Consider the following 27,020-nt stretch of genomic DNA (forward strand, 5'->3'; position numbering starts at 1 on the left):
CTTCCCCCCTCCTTCCCGCCTCAACTTAAGGGTTTCCTCGGAGAGGGAACACCTGCCGCGGCATCCCAAATCTGAAATAGTTTTCCATGTATGTATGTTCTTTGAGCACCTTATTCTTTTCCTTCATGGGAATTTGAAAACTTTTTCAAATGGAATCTTATATTTATTTATGAGATTATCTGTTTAAACAAATCTCTCTTCTCTGTTAGAGTGGGCCCCATGAGGGTGGGAACTTGGTGGCGGTCACTTCTGGTCCTCAGTGCCCAATGGGTGGATGACAGAATCCCCAGGACAGGATAAGCCACTGAGCCAGTGGTTCTATAAACGTAGTCCCAGCAGCAGCACCTGGGAACTTGTTAGAGAGGAAATGCAAACTCTCTGACTTTGGGTGTGGGACCCAGCAATCTGGGTTTGAACCAACTAGGCACCAGGATTCCGGTGCACACAAAAATTTGAGAACCACTGGCGCAGAGGCAAGTCCCCTGCTGTTGGATCAGTGTCCACTGTGGCAAAGGGCCACCTGAGCCGCCTATAAAAGGCACTGGGGATGAGCAAGGCCACATCTTCAAATGCAGCAAGGGGAAGGAAGCCCTTCTCTAAGGAGGGACGGCCGAGTGTGCGGACATTGCGCCATCACCGGGACCCCGACCCCGGCCCACCGTGCCGTTTGGCGGACTGGCCACTGGAGGGCAGTGCGACCACGTCCATTGCGCCCCTGCCCGGCTGCTGCCGGCAGCAGCCCTCGGAGGCCTACCCGGGAGACAGCTGGGGCGGCTTCAGCCAGGAGACAAGAAAATAGAAAGGGATCGCGGCCCAGGCTGCGGCCTCGGCTCACGGGCCCCAGACGTTCTTAGAGGCCGAAGGGACCCCGCCGGCGCGCATCCCCGGCCCGGTATCTCCGAGGGGGCCTCCCTGCCTCGCTCCTCCAAGGCCCGGTCTGCTGCCTGGAAGGCTGGGAGTTTGGCTCGCCTGGGTCCTGAAAGGTTCGGAGGTCCCGGAGTGCAGGACGCGCAGGGGAGGAGATGCCGTCAAGCCGCCGAGGGCAGAGCGCCAGGGGCAGGACCTTGACCGCCTCCCCTGAGGCAAAGGGCGGCCTCCCGCGTGACCCCCTCCGAAGTGCAAAACAAGGCGGCCATCTTGGCGGCGCCTTAACCCTCTCGTGGCCGGGGCCCCGGCCCAGCCAGGCCAGGGCGGGCTTGCGGTTGGAAGCTGCGATGCCACGGGGACGGCGAAGAATTTCCAAGAACTTGAAGAAAATCCTGGATCCTGGCAACTCCCTCGGGGGCGTTTGGAAACCCCATCCCGTTAGCATTAGGAGCCCGAGCCTTTGTAAGTGCATTGGACTTGTTCCAGCCCCCTGCTTTCTTCTTGCCCCGTGTTCCAAAAGAGAAAGCCAGAGGCAGCAAACAGGCAGCAAACGTCGTTCCTGGTGGTCATCAGGTGTTTGGGGCTAGCAGAGCGTCTGGAGCCCAGACGAGCGTGTATCCAAGTGTTGTATCTTGTTGCTCACAGCATAAAGGGCAGCTTCTTCACAGGCAGGCCAGTCTCCAGGCCAAGGACTGGCAGCCTGGAGCTGACTCCAAGTGGCCGCCTCCTTTCAGCCCCTCTCCACCGTGAGGACTTTAGCTGCCATTCTGAATGCCACTTGAGGAACCGTAGGCCCTCCAGGCCCCACCATTCCTGTGGTCTCATATCTGATCTGGCTCACACATTGATATTGTCTCTCTGTCATTTGGGTACTTTTCAGCTTCTAGAATACACTTTCTTCTTAATATCATCAGCCCTTCGAGATGCAGCTTAAATATCAGCTTCACCGGGAAGCCTTCCTCCAGTTCTCCCCCTTGGTTTCCAGCAGAGCCTGTCATTTCCCTCCCTGCTCACCGGAAGCTCCCCTGGTCTCTGCTGTAGGATCTCCTGTTTTCCTCTCTGCATCCCCCGCCACTGAATCGTGGGCACCATGAAGGTAGGGACTGTGTGACAGTGGTCTTTGCGTCCCCCTTTGTGCCTCGCACGTGTAGGTCATTCAGGAAAGGGTTGCTGCAGGAGCATCATGAAATTATTGAATGGGTTTTGGTGTTGTAAACAGATTTCCCAAACACTTTGAACCTTGAGCAAAGGAACATGTAATGGTGTTTTCTTAAGCCCTGTAATGGAGTCCTTTTGTGTGTTTAATTGCTTTGTTATTTTTGGTGGAAACGTCAGGGTGCCATAGGAACAAAAACCATGGGTCCTAGCTTGACCAAGAGGACTAAGCACTGAGCCCCAAGTGTTCTCATTGCTTCCTCTGTGTGGCCTTGGGGTTCGGAGCCTGTGACATGGGATGGCCGGCAGCAGGGCAGACCCCAAGGACCAGCAAAGGAAGATCTATGCATCTGGCTGGGCTTGAGGTCATGATTTCAGGCTGAGATCTCAGGATGAAGCAGAAAACAAAGTGCCTTGAGAGTCTTGGAGAAGGTGGAAGCTAAAGGAAGAATCCTTTCTTTTTCCTTTTAAAAGAAAAAGCCAAAGTGCCTCATGAAGGACTCCAGAAAACTCCTTTCATGCCTCACCCGCAGATGATTTGCTGAACGCTCATTAAGGGGAAAACAAAGAGGTGGTTTTGTTTATTTATTTAAGAGGAAAAATAAATGAGCTGTGACAAAACAATTTGAAACCAGGCCCCTCCGAGACCTGGGCTTTCACTTCCTTGATGGGAAGTAAAACAGAGAATCTGAATCCCCCTCCAAATAAAAGTGAAGTTAATAATCAGACAGCTCAGCCCTGGCCACATCCTGTGTCAGCTCCCTCCCTCTCTTGGCTCACTGTTTATAGCTGCAGAGCCCAGAGTCGACTTAACTCTTTCCTCCCCATCCCTCTGCATCCCGGTGAAGCCCAGCCCTGCTCTGAGGCCGGCAGGCTCCTCATACCCTCTGGTGCAGGCCTCGCCTCTGCAAGGCTGGCTCTCCCCAGTCCGCACAGGGCGGCCAGCCTGCCTCTCAGCCTCTGGCTGAGGAGTTTAACAAGCCCAGCTTAGATTTGAGTGATGTCTTCTGCTTGTCCTGCACAAAACCCAAAGTGGGCACAGGAGGGCTGCACTGGGTACCTGCTTACCTCTCCACTGCCCCAGGGAAACACTAGCTAAACCCATTCCCACTCCAGACGCAGGGCCTGTGCTCCAGGCAGCCTCCACAGCCTGGTGGTCTCCTTGAACTGAGTTCTGATGGAAAGAAGCACAGACCTTTGGGGCTTCTGGCCTGTACTGAGAGCAGTACTATGCATGTCTCTGAGCTGCTTTCTATGAGGACTTTACGCTCTCTTCAAATGCCTTCCCATATTGTAACCAGCCATTGTTGTAAGCAGTGATCCTAGAGAGCCATTGTTACCCTCTTTTTAAAAAAAATTATTTATTTTTGGCTGCGTGGGGTTTTAGTTGCTGAGCGCGCGCTTTCTCTTGTGGCGAGTGGGGGCTACTCTTTGCCGCAGTGCACGGGCTTCTCGTTGGGGTGGCTTCTCTTGTTGCGGAGCACAGGCTCTAGGCGCGCGGGCTTCAGTAGTTGTGGCATGTGGGCTCAGCAGTTGTGGCTCGCGGGCTCTAGAGCGCAGGCTCAGTAGTTGTGGCGCACGGGCTTAGTTGCTCCGCGGCATGTGGGATCTTCCCGGACCAGGGCTCGAACCCGTGTCCCCTGCGTTGGCAGGCAGATTCTTAACCACTGCGCCACCAGGGAAGCCCTGTTATCCTCTTTTTACAGAGCAGGAAACTGAGGCACAGAGGGTTAAGTACCTTGCCCATTATTGCAGAGCTGGGATTTGAACCCAGGCATTGTAGCTCCAAAGGTCTCACAACAGAGACTGCTCTCTTCTCTGGAGCCAGGGGGCTTTCTGAGAGCTTAGAATAATCCTGTGAATGCATTTCAAAGATCCCAAAGCCCAAGGACCTTTCGAGAACTTTCGAACTTTTTCTTGGGCTCTCCTCCTTTCTATTTCTTTCTGGGGTGAAGGCACAGAGAACATGTGGTGGGGCCCAGTGGACAGTGGAATGAGAGAATGTGGAGCAAGTTAGGATGGGACAGACCTTTCATCCGCTTGGCAGGAGGTTCTAGAGCAAGGATCCAAAGACTTGGTGTGGCCCTTCTCTCAGCCACCAGTCTACCTTCTGCTTTTACTATCTCCCTCGTCCCTGCCAGCCCTGTAGCCTGTGGGTCCCTCACCTGAAGTCACAAACACCCTCTTCTGGCTGAAGCTGGTCTTGCAGGAAGCCACTCACCAGTTGCCTGGGGCAAGTGGCAAATACTTCTGAACTGGCGGTGTGGGCCATCTGCCTCCCTGGGATTCTTCCCTCTGCATGCCCTGGCTACTGAGATTTGTCTTGGAAGCTGTCTGTTGCCAGGTCACCTTTGGTGGGTCCCTCGGACCCCTGGAAGGTGTGTTGTGCTGCCCCCTGGTGTCTAGAGGCTGTCCTGCCTGCTCAGCTGCTTAGAGCTCCAGAAGCTCCCTGTCGGGGTGCTGCTGAGCACAGGGCCTGCTGTCTGTGTGTCTGTGCGCCCCAGACCCCTTGCCCCCATCTTTGGGAGTGAGCTGAGCTGCTGAAGATCTGCTTTCTTAGGATGCATTTCTCCATTCAAAGCCACAGCCCAGACTAGGCAGTGCCCTATTCCTCATTTTCTGACTCATTCTTCATCTAGAGAGAAAACTCTGGGGGCTTCATCCCTGTTCTTCCCAGAGCAGGGGTGGCTCCTCTGGGGAGGGAAGGGGACAGCAGTGGCTTCTTTGTGATACCCAAAGGGGCCGACACTCAGCAGGTTGCCTGGCCCAAACAGGTCTCAGAGAATGTGTGCCTTGACTCGTATTTAATTTAGATGTTTAAGTGAAGCATCTACATATCAAACACAGCGCCCAAGCTGGGGTGGCTCCACCGTGGTCGACATTTGCCAAACACCCCTCAAATCAGACCCGGCCTTTATCAGTGCTTCCAGTGCTAGGGCACTTTAGGACCATTAATCTCATTTACCCCACACTCTGGGAAATGGGGTACATGTGATTCTCCCCACTTTACCAGATGAAGAAAGTGAGGTTAGAATACCTGCCCACTCTGCTATAGTGGCTGTCTGCTAGAAAAAAAAAAAAGTTCATTGTGGTTTAAAATACATTGAAACCAATTAAATAATTTTCACTGAGTTCAAAAGCAGTGCAAATGGACAATAGTCCCTCTGAATGTTTTTTCTCGGCCTGGGAGGCCCTGAGGGGCAGGACGGCATTCTTGGTCCTCAGCATGTGCGAGGAGGAGGGTTTGGGGCACTTTCCTGATCCCAGAGTGGTGGTCTCCCTGTCTGTTCTCCAGCCCTTCCCAGCTCCTGGCAGGTCTCCCCACAGCCTTATCTCTTGTCCAAGAGCACATGTCCTTGGGAAGTAAATATCGTGTTGCAAGAACCAATAAGAGGAGAATCCCTGAGTTAACATTTTTTTTTCAGCTTTTATGAACTTAAAACATTATGCAAAACTTCAAACATATACAGAAGGAGACATACCCATCACCAACATCACCAACTCGGCCAAGTTTGTCCATTTACATCACCATCTGCCTCCCCATGTCCCATATAATTTTAAAGTAATTCCAATGTATCAGGTCATATCACTTCATCTATCAGTATTTCAGTATGTATCTCTTAAAAAAAAAAGAACTCATTACACTTACCCACATTGTTCTTTTTTTTTTTAAATAAATTTATTTATTTATTTATTTATTTTTGGCTGTGTTGGGTCTTCGTTTCTGTGCGAGAGCTTTCTTTAGTTGTGGCGAGCGGGGGCCACTCTTCATCACTGTGCGCGGGCCTCTCACTGTCGCGGCCTCTCTTGTTGCGGAGCACAGGCTCCAGACGCGCAGGCTCAGTAGTTGTGGCTCACGGGCCTAGTTGCTCCGCGGCATGTGGGATCTTCCCAGACCAGGGCTCGAAACCGTGTCTCCTGCATTGGCAGGCAGATTCTCAACCAGTGCGCCACCAGTGAAGCCCCCCACATTGTTCTTATTTCACCTAAAAATTAATAATACCACCTAAATATTACCAAGATTCACTTGCTGTTCACATTTCCAGAACATTTTTTGAACTCTTTGCCTTTCTACTTAAAAAAAAATCGGCCCTGAAATAAGAATTTCTCAGTATTTGGTCGTATCCTTACAATAGCTCCTACAAGGACAGATTTCTGAATCTGGGCAAAAATGGCCAGTTACTAATTCTCTGAGGCCGGCGATCATTTTTAAGCTCACCCCCTGCTACAGCCCTCCGCTTGGCCAGGGCCGTGCACATAGTGGGGGCCACGTCAGTGTGAGCGGAGTCTCACGTAAGGTTGAACACAGGGAGGGTGGGGATGCAGCACGTCGCGCTAATGCGGAAGGACTGGAGAGCAGCCCCCTGTGTCCTCCCACCCACGGTTTGAGTGGCTGTCCTTGGCTTTCCGTGCTGTGCTCCACCCGCCAGCTGCCTGGGCCTCCTAGGGGACCCTCTTCTTCTCTCTTGCTTGGGATACTTGACTCTTTTCCAGTGACTCCGTGGAGCCCCACTTTGTGGGGCCTCCAGCCGTCTTGGTTTTGCCAATTTGCTGCTTAACATACAGCAACAGTTGACGGGGTGGTTCAGGGAGTGAGCTGCTCACTCATGCCAAGTGCTTTGCTCATCTGTCCTCACGGCAGCCCCAGGAGATGGGTATTGCTGTCACTGCCATTTCACAACAGACAAGACTAGGGGAGGGCAGGTAAGTGCCTTGCTGGCCTAGGAAGGGGCAGTGCTAGGATTTGAAGGGGGTCACTCAACATCAGGTGCTCTCCATTGCAGCACACTGGTTCTCAAACTTTTAAGATTTGTTAGCAAAATGCTAGGCAACTTGGCCTAGGACCAGGCACTTACCCTCTTGAGGACAAATCTCGACAAGTTAGGATCTGCAGTCGCCATGCACTTTTCCCTGCAACATTCCCATCTTCCAGAACAGATACGGCATTACTTATTATCATACACACCCTTATTAGATTAGCTCAGTTGAATGGAATACATTTTAGGTCATTCAGCCTCTAATTTCCTGCTTTGTCTTTTTTTATGGTCAAATAATAGTTTGAGTCATAGATTACATGACTGTGACAGGTTTGAAGGTTAGGAGGGATGGGAAGAAACAGGGTTGAGTATCTAAGGCCACAACCTAGATATTATCCCTTCTGTACATTTTGTCACATCTCTCAGTTGTTGATACTTGGAAAAATGTGACTTTCGGAACGTACAGAATCAGGGGCAGGTACTGAAGAATTCTCGAGGGAGAAGGGCTGGTGTGGGCACAGTTTTCTTTGCCTCAGTCAATCAGAATTCAGCCCGTGTGGCTTCCCTTGGCTGAACTTTGGAGGAGCCGTCTTAGGTGGCCTGGTGAGGCTCAACCTCTGTCCATGGGGAGCCTGCCTCACCCACCGTGGACAGCCTGGGCACAAAAGCTGGGTGCTGAACTATATAAATTCACTCGCATTTTACTTCCTTTACTTCTTGATTTTGCCTTGGTTTGTTTCAGCTTTCTCCCAACTCCTGCTGCCCTAGAGAAATGGAAGAGTAGGTAGAGGTGGGTTTGATTCATTAAGGGAAATGGAAAAACCAAAGCAGACACAGGATAGAGGCATTGGCGGAGTCACAGAAGAAAGAGAAGCAACAGAAGGCAGAATCAAGAGGCCAGACAGACAAAAGGAGAGGAACCAGTGTCTTCTGTGAGTGTTCATGGGGTTTATGGACACTAGGCAGTGAAGGCAAACTTCCAGAAGTTGTTTGCCCACCATGGCAATGAGAAAACTGTGGCTATCATTAGGTCCCCTTCAGAATGTCTGGAGATGAATTTAGATCGTCAACATTGTTTCCAAAAGTTGCATTTGCTGGGACTCCTCTAGTTTTGCCTAGAGTTGGGTATACCAATCTTCCATGAACCCCTGTTGTTCCAGGAACCGTGGGTCTGTGGATTGGGTTAGCCCTGGTCCTCTGAGAGCTCCCTGGAAGATGCAGAACTGATGACCCAGCTCCATCACACCTAACGCTTCTGCTCAGATTCTCCAGGGCGCCCTCCAGAGGCAGCATGATGGAAGCCACCAGGTTCTGCAGTGAACTAGACTGGTTTTTGGCCTTGCCCCAGGAAGATCAGCCCTCACTCTGCAAAAGACCAATGGTGGGGGTGAATTGGGAGAATTGTAGGAAAAACAAGGGCAAGAAGGAAAGCTTGCTTTTCTAGGACTGTCCTTGCTCAGTGTTTGGAAGAGTCTGAAATCCACAAAAAGCAGTAAGGCTCAGAACATTCCTGACTGTGGTTGGTTGAGGGTCAAAGCAGTTGTTTTAAATTCATTGCTGCCTCTTTTTCTCTCCTGGGTCTCTATTTTTAATTTTTTTCTGGTGTTGTTTGCTTTCACGTTCTTCTTTTTTTTTCAGAGTATTCATATCTTCCCCCCTCTTCTTTTTCATTCTCAATTCTCCTTCCCACCCCACTCTGCCTTCTTAGCATAATTTTTCTTTTCTTTTGGCTTTCCTTGTTCTACATCTGGATTCCCGGATGGTTTATTTTGTCTGTTTCCTGAATTTCCCTCCTCTCCCATTTCTTATCGTTTTTTGTTGTTGTTGTTGTTGTTCCTTTTCCTTCGGCTTCAGTTCTGTCCCCTAAAGCTTTCCTCGGGCCACACAGGCTTTTAATTCTTGTTCATCTGTTTAAGCAGTGCTGGCAAGAAGCAGGCCACAGCCGGCAGGCAGAGCCACGGTGGCAGAAGAGGACCTGGGCGTCTGCAGATTCTCCCCCAGCCCCGGGGTCCTTGGAAGAGGGGCTTCCTTCTGGAGAGTGGGCTGGGGCAGTGCTGCTCTCCCTCTGTGCGGCTTGACGTCGTCTGCCAGGCCTGGGCTGAAGGTTGGGGGCAGATGGTGTTTCCTCCACGGTGTGTGGGCCTGGGCCCCACTGCTCAGGGAGGCGATGGAATCAGCCCTTCTCGGTGGACAGGTGGAGGACTCATCAGGTTCCACCCAGAAAGGCTGAGGCTCAGGGGAGGTGCCCCATGGGGAATGTATCACTTGCCAAGCTCTGTGCTGTAGGTGGGAGGCCTTGCAGCCTGGGGGCTGCCTCTGGGGGAAGTCTGGGGATCCTTTGATCCTCGGTCTCTGGCCGAAGCCAGCCTGGGCATCTGGAGCTGTCTGCTGGGGAGACTGAGGCAGTTTTCCAGTGGAAGGTCCTTCCTTCCCAACAGCCCCCCCACCCCTGGCCAGTGGGCGTTTTGAGGGCCCAGGAAGAATGCAAGAAGAGGCTGATGGCTGCGAGGTGTCTTAAAGGCTCTTGGCCACTGGGAGCAACACAAACCCCATCTGTGGGAGGCCCTGAGGGTCAGGTCTGGTACCGATAGAAGCAGGTGGCACTTCTTGATGGGTGCGGTGGCAGAGAAATCCTAGAAGTTGCAGCCGCACCCCTCCTTGTCTGGAGTGGCGTGGGAGGCGGTGGGAGCGGCCTGGCCCTGCTGCCCAGCTGTCTGAGGCAAATCAACTGGAGTCCATCTGGCTGTCCTCCCTGGCCCAGGTTGGCTTCCCACCCTGGGCCGTCAATGCCATTGGGTGCTGGCTGAGTCCTTAGCGGGCCCAGCTGAGGGGTGGATGTGTCACTGCTCCGCCAGGGGCACAGCTGCAGCTGAGTTGCACCCTGGGGTGGAGGGGCCCAAGAGCGCCAGGTGGACGCCCACCGGGCTGCGCTGCCTTCGCCTAGGCCCTGTGGTGATGGTGGCCACGTGCTTCTCTGGAAGTGCCATCAAGTGCCCCCTCGCCTTCTCCACACCTTGCTCCCTTGCCGGGTCCCATCCATTCCTCCTCCTTCATCAATGCACAATCTCCGGGGCCACTTTAGAAAAGACTGTTGATTATATCAAAGCTTGAGAGAAATCTTTGCTTATTTTATATTTTGCTTATCATTTCCTTATGTTTTCTAAGCCTCCAGTCCTAGAGTCCAACTCTTGGGTCTAGCATCCCTCAAGACCCTAGAGCCATAGCCCCAGGAGCCCCCAGGCCCTGATTCCTGGGCCCTGCAGAATTGGTTTATCAAGGCAGAGCCTCCCTCCTTCCCTACACAGAGGGCCAACCTAGACAGGAGGGATGATGAGGGGATAGATGATGAATTTTCTTCTAAATTCTCCCTTCAATTCTAGAGGAGGGCTGGGGGCGAGGACCCGGCCTCTTTGATGTAGGAATTTAGGTGGGGATTAGGACCCGGCAGCCTCTTGCCCTTCCCACCTGAGCCCAAAGCACACGCTCCTTCAATCTGCGGTCTCAGTGCCGCCTCGTTCCTGCCACCTCTCTCTGCCTTCCCCCTTCCCACGCACCACGTTGTATAAATATTTACACCCCCGGGCTGGCAGGAATCTTTCTCCAGCTGCTTCGCTGGTCTCTGGGAGAGCTTGTTCTCTTACTGAACAGCTGCAGCAGATCTGGTTGCCTTTGGTCAGACAAGGGCAGGCCCTGGTTTGGGGGCCCGTGGTCCCCCTCTGGGGTGGAGGGTGCAGTTGGTGGGAGAAACTCAACTCTAAAGAGGTCACAGGGTTGTGGCAAAGACCCATGCTCTCCTCTGCTGGCTGCCTGTGTGGCGCCCCTCCGAGAGTTGTCTGGTCCCTGCTCTGGCGGGGAGGGTGGGTCCTGCTTCTCACAGGGACAGCTCCTGAGGGCGGGGTCTGCGCCTCTCTGGGCTGGGTTTTGCTGGATAGGGCTGGAGGATAATTTCAAAGCAAGCTGGCTGGTGCTAGGACAAAACAGGAACTTAGTGTACCTGCAGGCACTTTACAGTTTACAAGTAAGTGCTATACCCTTGATCCTCGCTGAAGCAGATCCCCCGGTTTAGAGCTGGAGAGTCTTCATATTGGGCTTCTCCCCACCTCCCACCCCAGGCCATCCTCCCTCCCACCAGCCTACCCAGGGGCTGGGGAGTGGAGAGGACAGGTGCCTCTTTCCCCACCTAACTTGGTGACCCAGGAAGTGGGAGTTTGCCAAAGAATCAAGCTGCCATTTGTTGGGTTCCCACCGGCCTGGCACTGTGTGAGGTGCTTCCCCATATTCTCATGTAATTATTCAAGTCTTAAGCCCAGCAGATTTTTTAGCTTCCTTGTGTGTGTTTCCTCTTCCTGCCCTCAAGACAGCTGCAGCCGCGTAGCCGTGAGCTCCCAGACACAGGGCCCTGCCTTTCTCTGGTGCTTTCGGGTTCCGTGGAACCTCCAGGGGCCAGCTGGTGGACACTAGTCTCACCTAACCTGCAGTGCGTGCAGGTCACCTGCCGCCTCCTCTCCCGTGCCTCAGTTTCCCCCATGTCTGTGGGAGGTAATTAACCTGTGCCCCATAGATAATTCTAAATGCAGTGCAGGGACAGGTTTTAAAAAGCGACAGGGCAGTGTCATTTAACTCCTTTTTCTGTGTTGGGGGGTTGTGACAGAAGACAGTGTTCAGGTATCGGGTACTATGAGGCATGTGTGTTTGGTGCTTGGGGAGCCTGAGGAGAAGGAAGACAGGGATAAAAAGGCCTGGATTTCACCAGGTAGTGGAGCCACTGGGGGTGCAAATGGGTGGAGGGGCGGTCCTGATGGGGACCTGGGACAGAGGCCCTAGTCTCTCCCTACACTCATACTTGTGCGAGAAAGTAGACACGTAGATTCAATCTGTCTGTCTCTCTCTGAGCTCAGACTCTTTCTGGGCCTGGGAGGAAAGCTGCTGTCAAAAAGTAAAAGGCCTGGCCCAGTGCTTGGTACTCAGTGGGTAGAGGGCCATCCCAAGGTGAGGCAGGGGAGGGGTGTGCTGGGTCTGGCCTGTCAGGGAATGTATAGAGAGGAAGGTAGGAAACCACAGCTCAGAGACATGCTGCTGGGAGATATTCCTGTTGCTGCCTGCCTCCCCACCCCCAAAAGGTAAAAGAAAACCCAAATAAAAGTCTGACCCGGCAGATATTAATACTCCAGAGCCAGGGCTGGTGTGCAAGCAGCCGCCCCCCGCTTCCCCCTTCTGTTTCTATAAGCGGCTGAAATAAATTTAGCGAAACAACCCCACCCGTCTGAGGGCCTAAGATTTCAGAGCAGTGGGACTCTTTACCCTGAAAGCCCCTGTTTTTCAGAGCTGAGAGCTTTTTCTTTAAATTCCCTTTGAGAATGGAATGCTCTTGATCTAAAATAATTATTGTACAGCAGTCATCTATTCCTCATAGATAAATGCTTTGACACAGTATGGCTTGCTAGAAAGCCGACCTACAGATGCTGTACAGCTTAAAATAGTCAACTCGATGGGGCCACTGCCTAGTTGGACCCGTTGGGATATTTATTGTAACATTATTCTTTGCGATGTCTGTGTGTGTTCAGCCAGTCCCCTCTGTTGTCTGTCACAGGACAGTGGTTATTGCTGGGTAAGTTGCCGAAGTAGAGAATTACTTATTTAGGGCCTACTGTGTGCTAGGCACTGTGCCGGTCGAGTTGAGAGCAGGAAGAGCCTGCTGCTGGAGCAGACATGCTGCGGGGAAGAGCGATGTCGAAAAGTAAGATGACTACAAAAAACCGGCAACTAATATCGTACTTAATAGTGAAAGATCGAATGCTTTCCCTTAAGATTGGGGTCAAGGTGAGCGTGTCCAATCTCACCACACCTATTCAACATCATAGGGGAAGTCCTAGACAAGGCAATAGGGCAAGAAAAGAAATATAATGCATATGACTGGAAAGGAAGAAGTCAAACTATTCCTATTCACAGACAACATGATTTTCTATATTAAAAAAATAAAAAACCAAAACTCAAGGAATCTACCAAAAAAACCTTCTTAAAACTAAAGTGACTTTTGTAAGATCACAGGATGCAAGGTCAATACACAAAAATCAACTGTATTTCTATAAACAAGTAATGAGAAATTGAAAACTGAAATAAAAAATTACAATACAGTTGGCCCTTGAACAACACTGGTTTGAACTGCACAGGTCCACTTATCTTTTTCAGTAGTAAATACTACAGTACTACGTGATCCGAGGTTGGTTGACTCTGCAGATGCAGAACCATGGATGTGAGGAACTGCTCATATTCCAGAGAGCCAACTATAAGTTATACGTGGATTTTTGACTGTGAGGAAGGTTGGTGCCCCTAACCCCTGCATTGTTCAAGGCCCAACTCTAGTTCCAAAAAAAAAGGGAAATATTAGGTATAAATCTAACAAAATGTATATAAGATCTGTGTGCTAAACACTACAAAGCACTGATTAAAGAAATCAGAGAAGACCTAAATAAATAGACATATCATGTTCACGGATTAAAAGACACAGTAGTAAAGAAGTAAATATGTACTTCTTCCTGAATTGATCTATGGACTTAATGCAATTCCAATAAATATCCCAGTAGGATTTTTTTGTGGTTATAGACAAGCTGAATCTGAAATTTATATGAAAAGGCAAAAGAACTAGAATAGCTAAAACAATTTTGAAAATTAAGAATAAAGTTGGAGGAATTATACCACCTGATTTTAAGACTTACTGTAAAATTATGATAATCAAGACAGTGTGGTATTGGCGAAGGAATGGACACACAGATCAACAGAAGAGAATAAAGAGACTCATACAAATGTGGCCAACTGAATTTTGGATAGGTACAAAAGCAATTCAATAGAAAAATGGTACTCTTTTCAATAAACAGTGTTGGGATTAGACTTGCATAGGCAAAAAAAATTTAACTTCAACCTAAACCATGTTATATAAAAACTAACTCCAAATGGATCTAACATAAAACTATAGAAAATCTTAATGACCTAAGGCTAGGCAAGGAGTCCTTACATGTGTCACCAAAAGCATGATGCATAATAGATAAAACTGATAAGTTAGACCTCATCAAAATTTAAAAACTTTTGCTCTGTGAAAGATACTTTGTTCCGAGAACGAGAAGCTAAGGTACAGACTGGAGAAAATATTTGCAAACCACTTATTCAACAAGAGCCTGTGTCCAGAATATATAAAGAACTCTCAAAACTCAACAGTAAGAAAACAAGCAACCCAATTAAAAAGTGGGCAAAAGACTTGAACAGACATTTAACCAAAGAGGACATACAGGCGGCAAATAAGCACATGAAAAGTTGTTCAATATCATTACCTGTTAGACAAATGCAAATGAAAACCACAATGAGATACCACTACACACCTGTTAGAGTGGATAAAAGAAAAAATATTGACAATTATAAGTGCTGCTAAGGATTCAGAGCAACTGGAGACTCTCATATATAGTTGTGGGAGATGCAAAATGGTATATCCACTCTCAAATAAGGTTTGGCAGTTTAAAAAAAAAAAAAACCTTAACATACACTTAGCATATGACCGAGCAATCCCACTCCTACTTATTTAATAAGAACTTACGTTCACACAAAAATCTATACACAAGTGTTTACTGCAGCTCTATTCACAATGGCCAAAAACAGGAACTAATCCAGTGACCTTTAACAGGTGAATAAACAAATGGTAGTATACCCATACAGTGAAATACTATTCCTCAATTAAAAGGAATGAACTATTGATACATGCAACAGCATGGAAAAATCTCAAAGGCATCATGCTCTGTGAATTCATATAGACTGTATGATTCCAGTTATATGGCATTCTGGAAAAGACAAAATGACAGTATAGGGAACAGATCATTGGTTTGCCAGAGTAAGGGATGGGGAGGGTCTGACCACAAAGGGAGAGCGTGAGGGAGTTTTTTTTTTTTTTTGCGGGGGGTGGTGATGGAAGTGTTCTGTTTCCTGATTGAAGTGGTGGTTACGTAAATCTATTCACACGTTTAAATTCATAGAACTGTACACCAAATAAAGGTCAATTTTACTGTATGTTAAATAGTTAAAAAAAAACAACTCACAAATTGAAATAACTACTTTGAAGGAAATGAATATTCCATGAAGACAGAAGAGAGAAGACAGATACCTTGCCTTGATGGGGGGAGGGGCGCCAAGAATGGTTGAGGAAGTGATGCTTGAGCTGGGTACTAAAGAATGACTTAGGGGCTTCCCTGGTGGCGCAGTGGTTGGGAGTCTGCCTGCTAATGCAGGGGACACGGGTTCGCACCCTGGTCTGGGAGGATCCCACATGCCGCGGAGCAACTAGACCCGTGAGCCACAACTACTGAGCCTGCGCGTCTGGAGCCTGTGCTCCGCAACAAGAGAGGCCACGATAGTGAGAGGCCCGCGCACCGTGATGAAGAGTGGCCCCCGCTTGCCGCAACTAGAGAAAGCCCTAGCACAGAAACGAAGACCCAACATAGCAATCAAGCAATCAAGCAATCAATCAATAAATAAAACTTTAAAAAAAAAAAAAAAAAAGAATGACTTAGAATTTACTTGGGGCAAAGGAAGGTCAATCAGATAGAAGAAATGGCATGTGTCAAGGCCCTGGGGCAGGAGGAAGGATGGTTCATTTTCATCTGAAACTGACTAGAGCACAGGGAGTACCTTGGAGGGGTGGGAGAGATGGTGGTGGGGAGGGGAAGGGGTATGAAAGTCAAGACTGGAGCAGTAAAAGAGTCTGATTACGCTAGACTAAGGGTTTGGTTTTTATTCTAAAAGGGATGGGTAGCAAAGGGTTTTAGGCAATTGTAATACAAGATCAGATCCAGGTTTTGAAAAAAAATTACTTGGGCTGCCGAAAAGAGGGGGTTTTGGGGGCACACAGGAATCTTGGAAAGAACATCTCAAATAGGGTTTCTCAGTCTTGGTCCTATTGACATTTTGGGCCAGATAATTTTTTGTAGTGGTGAGGGGGTGTGGGGGCTTGGCCTCTGCATTGCAGGACGTTTAGCAGCTTCCCCGGTCTCTACCTTCTAGATGCCAATAGCAGTGACCTTTTCTCCTCCAGTTGTGACAGCCAAAAATGTCTCTAGATGTTGCCAAATGTTCACTGGGGTGCAAATCACCCCCAGTGGAGGACCACTGCTCTAAAACAACCAAATCCAGTGCTTCTGGCTTCACAGTAGAGTCATCTAGGGAGCTTAGAAAATACAAATGCTGGGCCTCACCTCAGACCAACTGAAGCAGAATGTTTGGAGGTGGGGTGGGGCCTGGCACCTAGCATCTTCATCATTTTGAAAGCTCCCTAGATAATTCTGCTCAGAGTGATGTCTGAGCACCACCAGCCTAGTCCACCCTTTCCATCTGTATCTCAGAACACTGAAGCCCAGACTAGAGAAATGACCCACTGAACTGGAGGCAGAATAGCTCCAGGATCCTATTCCTAACTCCTAGACCAGTGCTCATCCCAGTGCCTCTTAACAGCTGCACAGAACATGCCCTGGGCGAACTGTGGAAGCCCAGCCTCCTTGAGTTACCAGCTCTGGCCCTCTGAACATCCCAGTGTTAAGGCTGCCATCCCCCCTTCCTGCAGAGCCCAAGCCCTCCCTTCCTGCCACCCCTGGAACTTCTGCCAGTTCCTTCTTCTACTCCTGCTGCTAGATTCACGGTGACCAATGTGTCCGAATGGGCTCAACAGCAAGGGTTCAGTGCAAATCGAAAAAATTTACTGACCACCTACGCAGTTCTACTCATGAGTTCCAGGTAATATAGAAGCCCCGGCCCTGAGGAGTTCAAAGTCCAGTGGGGAGTAAACAGGTGATTTCCATAAAATGCTGCAGGCTGCAAGGCACCACTGGGAGAGAGGCATTTTGCCTGCTGGGGAGCTGCCTGAAGCCCCAGCAAAAGGAAGCCCCAGGGAGGGGTGTGCAGCAACCACCAGCAACTGCTAGCAGCTTGGAGTGGCTGGGGGCAAATGGCTCTCTGAGGTAAGCACTGTCTGGAAAGGGCTTCACCTTCCTGACCATCCCAGAGGTGAAGTGACTTGCTCGAGGTTGTGCAACTGGTAACCAGCCGGCGGAGTTGGGCTTCCCATCAAAGTCTAGGTGGCTCAAAGCTCACGCGCTATCCTGTGTCTCTAGGCAGGCCCAGGCAAGGAAGGCAGGGTGGGGTGGGGTGCAGCTGTGGGCTCGCCTGGGAACTTAATGGAATAGTGGAACATCTCTGTCAGGAAAGTGTTAAAACAATTGACCTAAGGAGGGTTTAGGTATCTCACTGCCAGGCAATGAGAGCCCCCAGGGCCATGCTAGCCCTGGGGCTGGACTCTCAGTCCTAGCAGGAGGTGGTGGGCTCCCTGAGCTGTACCCCAGAAGTTCCTGACACTGTGCAGAGCTGCATTTACAGTAGATGTCAACTGCCCTCTCTTGAAGCCTGTGGCTGGTTTGGAGGATACTGGCAGCTGAGCCATGCCCACTAAGCACTATGAGGGGCTTGAGGATATTGAGAGAAAGAAGAGTCTGGCTTTTACTGATATCAACAGGCCCCAGTGATCTAGTTTTCAGAAATATTTGTGACAACAATCAGGTGTTTTTCAGTTGGGCAGCAGATCCCCATCACCTCATCCTGACTCACCTTGCTCTTCCCCAGGCTCTGGGCCAGTGCCCTCTCCCCCTTTCCAGGCCTCGGGGCTTGCCTTGTCCAGAGCTGGGTCTGGGGGTCACAGAGTGATCGGATCAAAGCTGTCAGTTGACCATTTCATGGACCTCTATACTGAAGAATCCTTTTGCAAAGTGAATACACCCAGAATTTGTTTCATAGTTTAATAAGGCCCCAAGAATGGTTTAGTTTACATACAATGGCTGGGCATATACAAGGGCTCAGCTAGACATGAGACTAGGCACTTTACTGGCCAATTTTAGGCAGAATTATTATCCCTATTTTAGAGGCTTTGGTCAGTGTCTTGAAAAGTCACACAGCTAGAAAATGGCAGAGCCAAGATTTGGATCCAAAACGGCCCAACTTCAAAGTCCTGGACCACTGATTCTCAAACCTTGGTGACTGAGTCACAAGCAGGAAATATACAAGGAATGCAGATTCCTGGCCCCACCCCAGAGCATCTGATTCACTGGGCCTGGGTCCAGGCTGAGGAATCTGCATTCCGCAAGCACTACACCTGAATCTGAACCAGGTAACTCTCCAGCAGCGCTTGGCCCTTCCTCCCTCTTTCTAATCCAGGAACCCTGCCGCTGTCCCAGGGTCTTGTGTAGCAGCAGAGGGTGGGGGGAAGGGTGGGGTCCGATCCGAAGAATTTGGGTTCTTTTGCAAATGACCTGAAGGCGGGGAGGAAGCGCAACATCGCAGGGCTCCACAATGGCAGGGCCAGGAGGGGACTCTGGGATAGGAGTGCCTGGAGGGCGTTGGTGACAAGGCCTGGCCCTCCAGGGGCCAGTGGCCCAGCGCCCCACACCCTCACCTGCCGCGAGGTGCGCCCAAACTGGCCGGTGAATACATCCATCGCGCTTCCCTAATTCCGAGGGCTTTCACTTTCCCCCTTCACAAAACCTAACAACCCCAAGCCAAAAATACCTGGTTAGACCCTCCTCGCAAGGGGACCGTCTCCGCACGAGCGGGGAGGGCCCGGAAGTCGGGCCTGGGACGGCGAACCTGGCTGGCTTATCGCCTCCCGCTCGGAAGAGACCGTGCAGGTGAAGGGGAGGCCTTTCCGGGCCCGGCGCGGGCGAGGAACCCTAGGGCTGAGCGCAGGAGGCGGGGGAGGGCCGCGCACGCCTCCCGTCGGGCTTCAGGCCCGGGTGGTGGCTCGTAGCCTTTCTCGCCACTACCGGGCACCTGCCGAGCACGTCCGGGCGGGGGCAGGCCGGCTCTGGCCCTCCTCGGCCCGGCGGGACGCTGCTCCCCGGTCCGCCGCGGCGCGGATGCCGGGTCAGCGAAGGGTTAAGGAGGCCGGCTCCCTCACCCTTGGAAAGTCCCTGAAATGACGTTGCAACCCGACAATTAAAAAAAGAGTTTAATTATAGAGACAGGCTCCGGGAGCTGGAACAAACCCGGTCGGTCGGTGGGGCCGGTAAACAACTCCGGAGCGAGCGGGCCAGGCTGGACGCCGCCCGCGGAGCCCGCGCCCCTGGGAGCGGGGGAGGGGAGCGCCCTCCGGGAGTTGGGAAACGGAGGAAATTCGAGGAATCGGCGTTCTCTTTCCGGGGGTGGCGGGGGGAGACTCTTTAGCCAGACTGGGGCGCCCAGGCCGCGTCAAGGTGCTCCTGGCCGGTCCCGCAACCGCGGGGGGAAAGCTGCGCCGCCCGGAGAGGGGGACATCGGGTGCGGGTCGGGACGCGCCCTGGGCCCAGCCCGCTCCGGACCCCTTCCCCCTTGCTATCCACCCCCGCTTCTCCGCCCCTCCCTCGTCCCCCCAGCAGAGCTTCGCGAACCCTCCAGAGTTAAAGACCAACGGGCCTTTTTTTTTTGCTGGGGGAGTGGGGGAATCAAAAAACCGAAATAGCTTCACATCGGGACGCAGACAAACCTTGTGGTTTTAACGCGCACCCTACTCTGTCCTGAAATCTGGAACTCATTACCTCATCACTAAGAAACTGCACAAAACCGCTCCCCCAACCCCTCCTTCTCGAGGCGGCGAAGGGAGTGAGCAAACAGCCCTTTAAGAAAGAAACCTACATTTGAATGATTTAAATTAAGGTGGATGGAAGTTATTTCTCCTTCTGGCGCTTGCCAGATTTCAAGAAAAGCTGAAAAATGGGAGCAGGGAGAGGGAAGCAACAGGCAGCTGGACAGCAAAAGAAGAAAAGCAAGGGGCAGCAGCCGGGTTAAAAATGGGGGCCATCAATTTAAGCCAGAGGGGACAAATAAAAGCAGACCGGACTGGGGATCACATAGGTTTGTGGCTGCAGCCAAAGCTGTGTGTTTCGCGAAGGTGAAAAACAACAGGTTCCTAAAACGGTTGTGATTTGGAAGGTTTCCGGGTTTGCCCGGCCAAATTTATTGACAAATAAGAAATGCAGTAAAAATATGTGTGGGGGGGTGGTGGTGAGAGTGTGACTCCAGCGCTCTGCTCGGCCCGCCCCGACCTCTTCAAAGAAACGTGCTCATAATGGGGTGACCTAATTACATCGCAATGGAACCCGCTCTTAGCCACTCAGTGCACAGGGTTTCATAACAGACCCGGCGGCCTCGAGTGCTGGGAAGAAACGTGCGAGGGCCGAGGAGGCGGCCGGGCACGCGGGGAAACAGGAAAGAAACGCAGCGCCGCGGTTTCCACCTCGGTCTTGACTCCAGCACTCCGGCGGAGACCGAGGGGGCGGTGGGGGACACGTTAACAGTTTTTTATTTGGGTGGGTGGAGGGGCATCCGAACCTAACAGTAAATAAATATATTCTTTCCAGTTTTCAAAAGAGTGATAATTCAGGGCCTTTCGGTTTCGAGGATCCCACACCCCCCTCCCCCCATCCCGCCAAAACAGCGCAGTGTGACAAGCCATATGTTCCGTTCCCGTGCGGGCGGGGGAGAAGCAACAGTAAGTTGCAAGTGTTGCCTGCCCCCATCTCTTTACCTACATTCTTAGCAAAGTAACTTTTTTTCATTGTTCTGGCATCTAGGGGGTGTGCGTGTGCGTGTGTGTGTGTGTGTTGGTGGGGGAAGTTTCGGCGCGGCCCATGGTTCGGAGCGCGCGGGGAAAATCGTGCGTTGCTGGGTGTTTTTTTTGGGGGGGGGTGGGGATCATGAGGATTTAGGTTTTCTTTACAAAAATATTTAAAGATTGATGCGTGAAATAAATACCACAAGGAGGCCTGTTAAAACAACCCGGCAACTATACTCCAGTAAAAATTAAACAAACACCCAAACAATCCGCCCGGACGGTGGTCTTTTTCGCGACGCTCTCCCACCCCTGCTCCTGCCCACACTCGGAGAGTGTCCGCTGCAAAACGAGCGCGAGTGGAGACGCGTGCGGCGCGCTAAACCGCTTGGTGCTCGCCCGCGCCAGGCCGGGTCCTCCTTGGGGGGGGGGGGAAGTCTCCCTAATCCTCCTCCCCCAACCCCCACCCTCGCCCCTGAAAAAAACAAAACCCTAGACTTGAACGCTTTGTGCGCCCCGTATTTCCAATCTCCTCTCCCCTCGGGGTTTGCCGAGGGGAGCCGAGTGCGGCAAAGAACTCGGGAAAAGAGTTAAGTTGTGCGGCAACTTGGAGAAGTTTCAAGGGAGATCAGCTCAAGATGGGAACTGCAGCCCCGGCGCTAAGGACTGGTTTCTGCTCCCGCTTGTAAAAAGAGAAAGTCGAGCCCGCCTTTCTGCCCGACAAAAAAACAACAACACAACAACCAGAACCCCGAAGAGGGTGGAATGAGTGATGTCACAGAGCCGCGCTCGCAGGCTGACAAAAGGGGGGGCGCCCCTCCCCCACTGCGGGGCGCGCGGCCCCAGAGAAGGGCGCCTGCAGCGCGGGGTAGCCAAGCGAGCGGACTCGAAACTTTTCCTCTTTAAGAAAAAAAAAGTTGTGCGCGGCTCGCAGTGGTTTTTTTTTTTTTTTTTTTTTTTTTAATTCGCCTTCTTTCCTCGTCTCCCCTCCCCCTTCTTCCTTTCGAAAGTTTCTTTTTTTTTTTTTTTCCCAGAGTTTGACCGCAGGGCTGATTCAACTTCAGTGTCAATCAACTTTTTTTCCTCCTCTTCCTCATTTAAATAAGTTTAAAGCTCCTCCTCCCCCTCCGGCCCACCAAATCTGAAACTTATATAAATTGGGCTTCGCGCGCCGCAGCCCGGGAGAGTCAGAAAGGCGAGGGGCGCCGGGAGCAGGCGTGTGGGACTCCAGACCGGAGAGCCGGAGGCTGCGCCTTCCCCGCACCGGGACCTTCACGGCACACCAGATCCTCGTCCCTGCCCCGTGCGAGCGCCCAGGATGACCACCACCCTCGTGTCTGCCACCATCTTCGACTTGAGCGAAGTTTTATGCAAGGTAAAGTGGGGCGGAGCGTTTGCTTTTCAAAGTCTTTTTCTTTTTTCTTTTGTCTTCTAAAAGAACCCCCGAAAGTTTAGGTCTGGGAACGCAGGGGGGAGAGGAGGAGAGGCGAGATGGTTGTTTTTTCCGCCCCAGTTTCCCCCCTCAGTTTGAAGGAATTTGACTCTCTGCTCCCCACCCTTTGAGTTTCAACAGTTCCTGGCGGGGATTACATGGGAATCCGGAGACCAGAGTTTTGGGGGGCGAAGTTTGCGTGGGGCTGCCTGGGGGACGCGGGGCATTGACTAGCATTGGGGCAAGTTTTCGGTGATTCTTTCGTCCATAATGTGCTGCTCTTGAGCTGGGTTTCGCGAGTCTGCTCGGTTTCCCTGTGCGCGCTCTGGGTGTCGCCGCTGCCGGGAGGGGTTCGAGTCTCTCCAGCCCCATTGCCGGACTGGGGGTCGGGAGGTGGGGGTCCCTCGGGGAAGTGAGTCTCGGGATGACGTTTTGCTGGGAGATTTCCCCTTCTGTTCTGGAGAGGCCGGGAATCTGCGAGAAAAGGCCAAGAGTTGTGGTTCAAAGGATGTTGCCAAACGAGTTTGCAATGGGACTTCAGTTCGTCCCAGCTCAGCCAGGCTTCCTCTGTTATAGCCGATCGTGCTGCAAACTTTGGGGTGAGAGTGGGACTCGGGTTCACCCGCTTACCTGTTTTCTGAGGGACCGCGACTCCTCGATATGGAGGGGATGGGGGGACACGACTACAAAATGCCGGTCTGAGCTCAAGGGTCTCGGCGAGGAAGGATTTAATGAGGCCCTCAAGCCGTGTAGCTTGCCAGCCGGTGTGGAAAAAAGCAAGTTTTAAATCCGGAATATTCCAGGAGTGCCGTTTAAGCGTACATAACAGAAGCCTGTGGATGTTCAAGTTTTTTCACCCCCTCTCCCCAATTTGAGAGAGAGAAGCTGCTAGGCTACTTTTAATTGCTAAAGTGTTTTGCCTGCTTTTAAACACGTCGGGTCATGTTGCTCTCTTTTCCCAGCTTGCTTCTCCAGTCTGTGCAGCTGCCAGGGCCCCAGGGCTGCAGGGTTGGGGTGCAGGGATACCCTGGAGCTGAAGAGCAACATCAAAAAAGTTTGAATTTCAGCTTCCTTCCCTACCTGCGCATTCCCAAACTTCTGTTGCCCTGGCGGCTGCCTGAACTCTCCCGGCACTTCTTCCTTCTCTTCCTGGCTCTGCCGCTCTTTGATCTATTTCTCTTTCTCTGGCTCCCTCCCCCCGCAGGACTTTTTAAATGAACCTCATTGTTGGGAACAGGCTCTCAACTTGGTTCCTGTAATCCGCTCTGTGGGGTGGTTGCTGTTACAGATTCCCGATCCCCCGCAGCTGATCCTAAGGGACCAACTTTAGAAATCGCACAATGACACCCACATGGGCTGGGAGCCAACTCCCAGGTCCCCTGCTCACACCCTTTCCAAATCTTGGGTACAGTTTGGGCAGGTGAATAGGGTCCCATTGGAACAGAGACCTGCCTTTGGTGCCTCTGCCCCCCTCCCCCAAATCCATTATTGACTGGGAGGAGGCTGGGAGGATTTGGTGCCTTCCTTTTCCTTCCCACCTGCAGCTTTGCGTTAAAGATTAAACACTGGCGCTCTTATCCAAGCGTGCTCTTGCAGCCAGGAGACTAACTGCAAAGGCATCTTCCCAGTGGAGGGGGTGGGGTGGGCAGTGACTGGTGGGAGAGATCATTGTAGAAGGCACCTCTTCTGGGAGCACAGGGCAATGAGTTTTGTATTCGGGAATCACATCCCTCTCCCTGCCAACCCACCCCCCTGCCAACCGGGATTTCTCTTCCTGCCCCTCCCTCTCCCCTCCCATCAGCAAGGTAAAGCAAAGGCAGTCTGGAAATCTGTTGCCAAAGGAATGGAATGCTTCTGAAGGAGGAAGTTGAGAGTCTTAGGCCAGGTTTGGGGGGAGGGCGGCGGTTAATTAGGCAGGGACTGATTAAAAGGAGACCTAGCTCATAGTCTCCTGAGGGTGGGAAACGAGAGTTTGTGAGTTGTGTGAGATATTTTCAACGCAGGCATCTATTTTGGAGGTGAAGAAGTTGGATTTCATGGATGAAAGTGGTAGCTTTGGGGACAGGATATGAGGGTGCATTCCAGGGATCAGCGTGGAGTAGGTGCATGTGTAAAACAATTTTTTCACACAGGCCAGGAATTTTGTGACTTCTTATGCCTGGGGCCAGAGTAAACCCTCTTGGCTGGTTGAATGGGAGAAAGAGGGCGAGGGGTTTGCCAGGGCAGAGGTGGGGATGGCGGGTTCCTTTGAGACGGAGCATTTCTGATCGTGGAGGGGGCTGCCCTTAGTGGGTACCCTTCTGGGCCTGGAGGATGGCCTTTGTCACTAACCGCCGTCTCTTCTCTCTCTCTCCTCCAGGGTAACAAGATGCTCAACTACAGTACTCCCAGTGCCGGGGGCTGCCTGCTGGACAGGAAGGCGGTGGGCACCCCTGCCGGTGGGGGCTTCCCCCGGAGGCACTCGGTCACCCTGCCCAGCTCCAAGTTCCACCAGAACCAGCTCCTCAGCAGCCTCAAGGGCGAGCCAGCTCCAGCTCTGAGCTCTCGGGACAGCCGCTTCCGAGACCGCTCCTTCTCAGAAGGGGGCGAGCGGCTGCTGCCCACCCAGAAGCAGCCGGGGAGCGGCCAGGTCAACTCCAGCCGCTACAAGACGGAGCTGTGCCGTCCCTTCGAGGAGAACGGAGCCTGTAAGTACGGCGACAAGTGCCAGTTCGCGCACGGCATCCACGAGCTCCGAAGCCTGACCCGCCACCCCAAGTACAAGACGGAGCTGTGCCGTACCTTCCACACCATCGGCTTCTGCCCGTATGGGCCCCGCTGCCACTTCATCCACAACGCTGAGGAGCGCCGTGCCCTGGCCGGGGCCCGGGACCTCTCTGCTGACCGTCCCCGCCTCCAGCATAGCTTTAGCTTTGCTGGGTTTCCCAGTGCCGCTGCCACCGCCGCTGCCACGGGGCTGCTGGACAGCCCCACGTCCATCACCCCACCCCCCATCCTGAGCGCCGATGACCTCCTGGGCTCGCCCACCCTGCCCGATGGCACCAATAACCCCTTCGCCTTCTCCAGTCAGGAGCTGGCGAGCCTCTTTGCCCCTAGCATGGGGCTGCCGGGGGGCGGTTCCCCAACCACCTTCCTCTTTCGGCCCATGTCTGAGTCCCCTCACATGTTTGACTCTCCCCCCAGCCCTCAGGATTCTCTCTCGGACCAGGAGGGCTACCTGAGCAGCTCCAGCAGCAGCCACAGTGGCTCAGACTCCCCCACTTTGGACAACTCAAGACGCCTGCCCATTTTCAGCAGACTTTCCATCTCAGATGACTAAACCAGGGTAGGGAGGGACCCCCCCCCCCCACCAACCGCCTATCCACCCCCCACCCCCGACCCCACACCCACATCCCCTACCCTTCCCTCCCTACCCATCCGATTCCTGACAAACCCCTACATTAACAAGGTTAAGCTCAACCCCTTTCCCCCTGGACCTTGGAATGCCCCCACCCTCCCCCCTCTTTAAACGCCCCTCCTCCCCAACATAAGGACAAGTCAATTTGTCAATAGCTTCTTCTGGCTAGAACCCCCCCCCCAACCTCAATTTTATAGCCCACTTACCATGCATAACAGACAAGTCCCATATTTGTCAGTAGATGCGTTTTTTTCCAGCTTAAGCCTTAAGTGCCAAATCACAAAAGAAAAAGCAGTAACAGTTTACAGAAGCAACTTAGTGCCTTGTGATCTAACTTTGTCACTGTGACTACATTACCTCTTCAGCGCCAGAGGGCACCCGTGGGCCTCCCCGGAGCCTCTGCCCAGGGGGAGGGGGAGGGGAAGGGGGGGCGGGGGAGGGGGGGGGACTTAGAACCAGCAGCTCCCTCCACTGGCAACACAACTGCACCTTTCCTGATTCCAGTCTCCCACACACTTCCTTCTCCCCTCTCCCCAGTAACCCCCCGCACCCGCCTTGGGAGAGTTGTTGCCAGACTTGGGTTTTTGGGGAAACCTAGCTTGACATTCAAAACCTTTTTCTTCCCGACCTGAACCTCTGTTGACTAATCTTGCCTGGGTTCGTGTAGGTCTGCAGGAAGGAAGACTGCAAAAGCGGATGAAGATTGTGACATAAGTGGGACTTTGTGATTTAATTTTTTTTCTTTTGTTTTAAGTGGGGAGGAAGGGGAAGCTAGATGGACTATGAGAGACTTGATTTTGGTGCTAAAGTTCCCCAGTTCGTATGTGACATCTTAAAAGAAAAAACAACAAAAAAATGAGAGTAAAGCTTAAAAAAAACATGTAAGGGGTGAGCAGTTAATGGTATTCATTCCACATACAATATCTGTGTAAAACGATTTCCTGTAGAAGTAGCTTTAATGGTTTTTGCTCTAGAATACCGTAGGTCTATCCTTAGAGCACTCACGCCATGCTTTTTTCCCTGGGTTTTAAACTTCATATAACTTCAGAAATTGGAGAGCAAAAATTTTGCTTGTCACTGCACATCAATATAAAAAAGCTTATTTAACTTATCAAAACGTATTTATTGCCAAACTATGCTTTTTTTTGTTAATTTTGTTCATATTTATCGGGATGACAAATCCATAGAATATATTCTTTTATGTTAAATTATGATCTTCATATTAATCTTAAAATTTTGTGACGTGTCTTTTTCCTTTTTTTCCACAGTTTTAATATATTATTCTTCAACGACATTTTTTGTAACTTTACACTTTTTTTGGTTATTTTATTTTAAAAAAATGAAAAATTAATTTAAAAAAATGCAAAAAACTGTTGGATTATTTATTTTAGAAATTTCCCCCCTTTGTGTTGGACTGCAAATTGAGTTTCTTTCTCTTTTGGCCTTTCACAACTAGGACTGAGAATGTATGTAAAAGTTCTGTGACAGTACAGAAGGAAAACAACTTTTAATGTATAGCTTCTAAAAGGGAAAAAAAAAAAAAGAAACCCTTTGACTTCACGTGCCCATCTCTAGACATTCCGATTGCAGATTTGAGGTTCTGGATTCCAGGTTTTGGAGTTTTCCAATGTTAATGCAAACAGAACTGGCACACACACATTAAGATGAATGTAATTATTATTCCTCTTGCTGGTCACTACCGTCGCTTTCTATTTCTCTTTCTTTGTGTGAATTTATTTAAAAAAAAAAACTTTTTGTAACGACTATTTGCAGTTTAAAAATCAATAAACCCATTTTTTCAAGAAA

The 27,020-nt window shown here is 51.3% G+C and overlaps 1 protein-coding gene and 1 long non-coding RNA gene across 3 annotated transcripts; one reads left to right on the forward strand and one right to left on the reverse strand.

The window, feature by feature from the left end:
* Nucleotides 1-523: 523 nt before the first annotated feature.
* Nucleotides 524-27,020, forward strand: ZFP36L1 (ZFP36 ring finger protein like 1). Of its 2 annotated transcripts, none has more exons than XM_082451850.1 (2): nt 524-1,963; nt 24,177-27,020. In XM_082451850.1, the coding sequence occupies exons 1-2, from the start codon at nt 1,958-1,960 to the stop codon at nt 25,134-25,136; spliced, it is 966 nt and encodes a 321-aa protein (XP_082307976.1). In that variant the 5' UTR covers nt 524-1,957; the 3' UTR covers nt 25,137-27,020. The 2 variants fall into 2 exon arrangements, with proteins under 2 accessions (XP_082307976.1, XP_082307975.1); XM_082451849.1 differs by lacking the exon at nt 524-1,963 and adding an exon at nt 21,399-21,760.
* Nucleotides 5,863-18,597, reverse strand: LOC309655957. Its single transcript, XR_014261067.1, has 2 exons — nt 18,369-18,597; nt 5,863-6,008 (listed from the first exon to the last, which is right to left on the reverse strand). It is a non-coding gene; the product is annotated as an uncharacterized lncRNA (long non-coding RNA).

This window comes from Balaenoptera physalus, assembly GCF_965194825.1.
Source record: "Balaenoptera physalus genome assembly, chromosome: 2".
NCBI lineage: Eukaryota > Metazoa > Chordata > Mammalia > Artiodactyla > Balaenopteridae > Balaenoptera > Balaenoptera physalus.